This window comes from Lithobates pipiens, unplaced genomic scaffold (genome assembly GCF_037356315.1).
Source record: "Lithobates pipiens isolate NorthernLeopardFrog02 unplaced genomic scaffold, aLitPip1_a1.2 Scaffold_24, whole genome shotgun sequence".
NCBI lineage: Eukaryota > Metazoa > Chordata > Amphibia > Anura > Ranidae > Lithobates > Lithobates pipiens.
Window position 1 is genome coordinate 3,029,664 of NW_027507786.1, and position 4,701 is coordinate 3,034,364.

At 49.1% G+C, this 4,701-nt stretch overlaps 1 protein-coding gene across 1 annotated transcript; it reads left to right on the forward strand.

Annotated features, from left to right (window-relative positions):
- Nucleotides 1-2,478: 2,478 nt before the first annotated feature.
- CUNH11orf96 (chromosome unknown C11orf96 homolog) lies at nucleotides 2,479-4,080 on the forward strand. The gene has a single exon (XM_077453517.1). The coding sequence runs from the start codon at nucleotides 3,147-3,149 to the stop codon at nucleotides 3,513-3,515; it is 369 nt and encodes a 122-aa protein (XP_077309643.1). The 5' UTR covers nucleotides 2,479-3,146; the 3' UTR covers nucleotides 3,516-4,080.
- Nucleotides 4,081-4,701: the final 621 nt, after the last annotated feature.

The following is a 4,701-nucleotide window of genomic DNA, read 5'->3' on the forward strand; positions in this document are numbered from 1 at the left end:
GTTCACACCAAATGCGATCCGATTCCTGTTTGAGTCTGCCACTGCGATATGCGAACTGATCTGGGGGCGTCATTAACTTTTACCTGGCACCCCCAGCAGTTCCCATGGAGCAGTGTGAACGGCCGCCGGGAAACATGCGATTCGGGAACCCGCAGTGGATTCGCAGGGTTCCCGTATCGCAGCAGTGTGAACCGGCCCTTCCCGCATCGCACCCGGCACGCACGGCAGTTCACACAGCCATATACAAACTGCTGGGGAGTGTCATTGAATGTTAACGACACTCCCATTTCAGCTCGCATATCGCACTGCGAACTGACAGTTTGGACATGAATCGGATCGCATATGTGTGAACACACATGCAATCCGATTCTGGTCCCTACTGAAAAAAGGGTCCTGTGCGTGTTTGGACCGAATGCAGTGCGATATCAGCCATACTATCTGTATGGCTGATATCGCACCACACAGACATTGCATGTAATGTGAACAGCAGTGCTCTGCAAATTACATGCGATGTCTGCCATCGCAATAGTGTGAACCGGCCCTAAGGGACGAGGTGGCAACTCTAGTAATGGGAAATGCGGACTTCAAAGACTAAATCCCCATGTCAGCTGTAGCTGTTTGCGAATGCGCTGCAAGGGTTAACTGCTCATTTATTCTAGGGGAGAGGAGAAGGATCTGAGGCCGGATTCACACCTATGGCATTTTCTGTGCTTTTTGCATTTTGCAGATTTGCACAACAGAACGTGTTCCATAGGAAATCATGTTAAATGGACTGTGCTAAAACTGCATAGGTGTGAATCCAGCCTAAAACAGGGAAAACAGGGATCTGCAATTAGCGGACCTCCAGCTGTTGCAGAACTACAAGTCCCATGAGGCATAACAAGACTGACAGCCACAAGCATGACACCCAGAGGCATGATGGGACTTGTAGTTTCGCAACTGCTGGAGGTTAGCTAATTGCATATCCCTGATCTAAAACTAACTTGATTCATCATCCCCTCCCCCAGCAGATGGCGCTTTAATGGTGGACAGACCCAGTGGGGGGAGATTTACTAAAACTGGAGAGTGTAAAATCTGGTGCAGCTGTGCATGGCAGCCAATCAGCTTCTAACCTCAGCTTGTTCAATTAAGCTCTGACAATGAAGCCTGGAAATGGTTTCTATGCAGAGCTGCACCAGATTTTACAATTTCCAGTTTTTAGTAATTAACCCCCCCCCCCCCCTCCCCAATGTGCGGTCTAGCAGTGTGAAGGAGCAGAGGTTTAGGTAAGTCAATTTTCTATAACAAGTAAATAACCTTTAAGGCAGTGGCTCTCAGGGCCCACTAACAGGCCAGATTTTAAGTATTACTTTGGGGGAGATGCAGACTAGAATACGGCAATCGCTGAGCAGCAAATTATATCACCTGTCATGTATTTCAGTTATCTTGCAAACCTGGCCTGTAAGGCTGGATTGACACCTTTGCATTTTTTTGTGCATTTTGCAGATTTGCCCTAAGTGTCGGTTCACGCTAGTGCGATGCGAGAACCCTGCGAATCAACTGCGGGTTCCCGCATCGCACTCGACACGCACAGCAGTTCGCACTGCCATATGCAAACTGCTGGGGAGTGTCATTATATGTTAACGACACCCCCCCCCCCCCCATTTCAGCTCGCATATCGCACTGCGAACTGACAGTTCGGACATGAATGTGCGTTCACACATATGCAATCCGATTCTGGTCCGAACAGAAAAAAGGGTCCTGTGCGTGTTTGGACCGAATGCGGTGCGATATCAGCCATACTATCTGTATGGCTGACAACGCACCCGCACAGACATCGCATGTAATGTGAACAGCAGTGCGCTGCAAGTTACATGCGATGTCTGCCATCGCACTAGTGTGAACCGGCACTTAAGTCCATTTAACACGGTTTCCTATGGAACACGTTCTGCAGTGAAAATCTGCAAAAAGCACTAAAAATGCGTCGGTGTGAATCCAGCCTTAGCGGGTCCCGAGGACAGGAGTTGAGAACCGCTGCTTTAAGGGATCATTTTTAAGTTTCCCAGAGTTTGGGTATAAGTGAGTATGCTGGGACAGCCAATTATACATGTTTATGGAACATTCAGGGGGGGGGTGTGTGTGTGTGTCAAGCCTCATAGTGGTCGGTTCATGCCTGCGAGTCCAACCACAATCCCTGTATTGGGGGGGAGCCTTTCAGGATAGGACGTAGGATTGGTGACCAGTTGGCCATGCTGAGACTTGCAGTTCACTTTACCCGACCTTTGTAGGACAAATAAGTCCCCACAGCATCTAAAAAGGAAGAAATCTGTAAGCTGGAGAAATGAGCTTGAAACGTCATTAAATGCAAGCTGAGAGCTCCAAGCCTTTACAAGGAGAGTGTTGTCATCAGAGCCTCTGTGAGTGGGAGGAGGGACAGCTATAAAGCTGGAAGGCAGCAGAACCTGGAGCATTTCTACTGAGACCCAGCATAGGAGCAGTACTGCTACCAGCAGCTCAACCCAGCACAGCACCCAATGTAGGAGCACTATTGGTGCCAGCAGAGCTTTGGAGCACTACAGGTGCCAGCACGGTATCCTACACAACTGGTCTCCACCACGACCCAATATCCAGCAAAGAAGCACTGCTAGTACCAGCACAGCAGGTAGCAAAGAAGCCTCACCATTTGTCTCCAGCACAGAAGCAGTATCCTGCACAGGAGCACTAGTGGTGCCAGCACAGTACCAAGCACAACAGGAGCACTAGTGGTGCCAGCACAGTACCAAGCACAACAGGAGCACTAGTGGTGCCAGCACAGTACCAAGCACAACAGGAGCACTAGTGGTGCCAGCACAGTACCAAGCACAACAGGAGCACTAGTGGTGCCAGCACAGTACCAAGCACAACAGGAGCACTAGTGGTGCCAGCACAGTACCAAGCACAACAGGAGCACTACTGGTGCCAGCACAGGATCAGGACTGTACCAGCACAGCATATAGACTATTAGCATTATACAGCTCAGCAGCTGGATTGGGCATCCCCCCCCCCCCACACCTGGGCATTGCTAACCCTTCACATCGCTTGCCACCGCGCAGCTTCCTCCAGGATCTTAGCCTGGCATCAGACTAGACCCGGCACCCCCACTCCGCAGAAAGCAGGAGCGAAGTGCCATGTCCTCTGCGGTTCTGCCAGCCAAGCCCGCGGAGCCCCTGGGCTACCAATCAGCGATGCCCCACTACAGCGGAGAGACCGAGGAGTACCCCCGGCCCATCCAACCCCGGGCCTCAGGGGGCAAGGGGAAGCTGCGGCGACCCCGGCAGAGCCGGTTCAAGACCCAACCGGTCACCTTTGACGAGATCCAAGAGGTGGAGGAGGAAGGCTTGTCCCCCACCGAAGAGGAGAAAGCCAGAAAGTCCTTCCTGCAGTCCCTGGAGAACCTGAGAAGGAGCTCCCACAGCATGCACCTCCAAAGGGACAAACTCAGCAGCAGCAAACTCCGCCACAGCTTGGATTCCAGCGACTCGGACTCCACCCAGTGAGCTGACCACCCCATGGCAAACTGAGGGTTAATTGTCCCTCCAAGATGCCCCAGCTTTCCAGCAAATAAAAGCTTTTCTGTGTGCTGCCACTGGGGGACCACTAGAGGGCACAGCAGGTGCAAACAGCCACACAGCTGGACTGGGCTATTTAACTGTGTGAGGTTCAGTGGACTGTCTGGTGGCACCTGGCCTTGTCAAGGAGTTTTAAACCAGTTTACTGGACTCTAGTTGGCTAATGTAAGTTTGGCTGTGAAGAGGTTAAGCGTCCACTTTTTGGACTGAATGGACAAGTAGGTTGCTTGTTGGGAAGAGTGGGGGAGGGGAAGAGAAGCCAAAATCTGACTTTTAACCCCTTCCTCTGGGGTGTGCGCCTTAGCTGTGTATAGGAACGGGTTAAACTTTATTTTTGTAAAATTTTGAGGGGAAAAAAATATATATATTTGCAAGGAAATCGTATGTATAAATATTTATTTATTTTTGCACCTGCACCGCTTTTTTTTTCCATTTGTTATATTTGTATAAAGATCTATTGACATTTATTGTAAATAAACACCATGGCAAAGTGTCTGGAGAGAAGTTTGGCTTTTAAAAAGGGGGGGGGGGGTCCAGAGGGCTCCAGAATGTGCTGGGGGGGGGGGGGGCTGTATTTAGGAAACCTATACGAAGAGAAATTTGGGGGTTGATCACCTTTTAAAAAATTAAGTGAAGTAGTCCACCTGAAGCAAGCATGCATCCAGTGAAGGGGGAGAGCTCATCTAAAGAGTCATTGGGGGTTGATTTACTAAAGCACTGGGTATTGTAGCTTGGGTTGAAGGTGATGCTGTGCTAACTTGCAAACAAATATTAACATTGAGAAAGCAAAAAAGTTCCAAAGAAATAAATATAGTTTCTTTCCAGCTTAAGCAGGTGCGCTCAAGCTGCTTAAACTGGAAAGAACCTATTGCTTTGGAACTTTTTTTGCTTTCTCAATATTAAAATAATAATATTGGGTGGGGGGTGTTATCTTTAGTTTTTCTCATGTTTTGCCATTGGAAATAAAATGTAATATGCACACTGCTGTATTAACACACATAGTACAATATGCAGACAAACGTATGAAGGAACCTTTTGCATCAACAGGCATTTAACAAGCTCCTAAAGGCTAACTAGCTGAGTTTGCATAGACATGTGCCCTGTGACAGTGCAT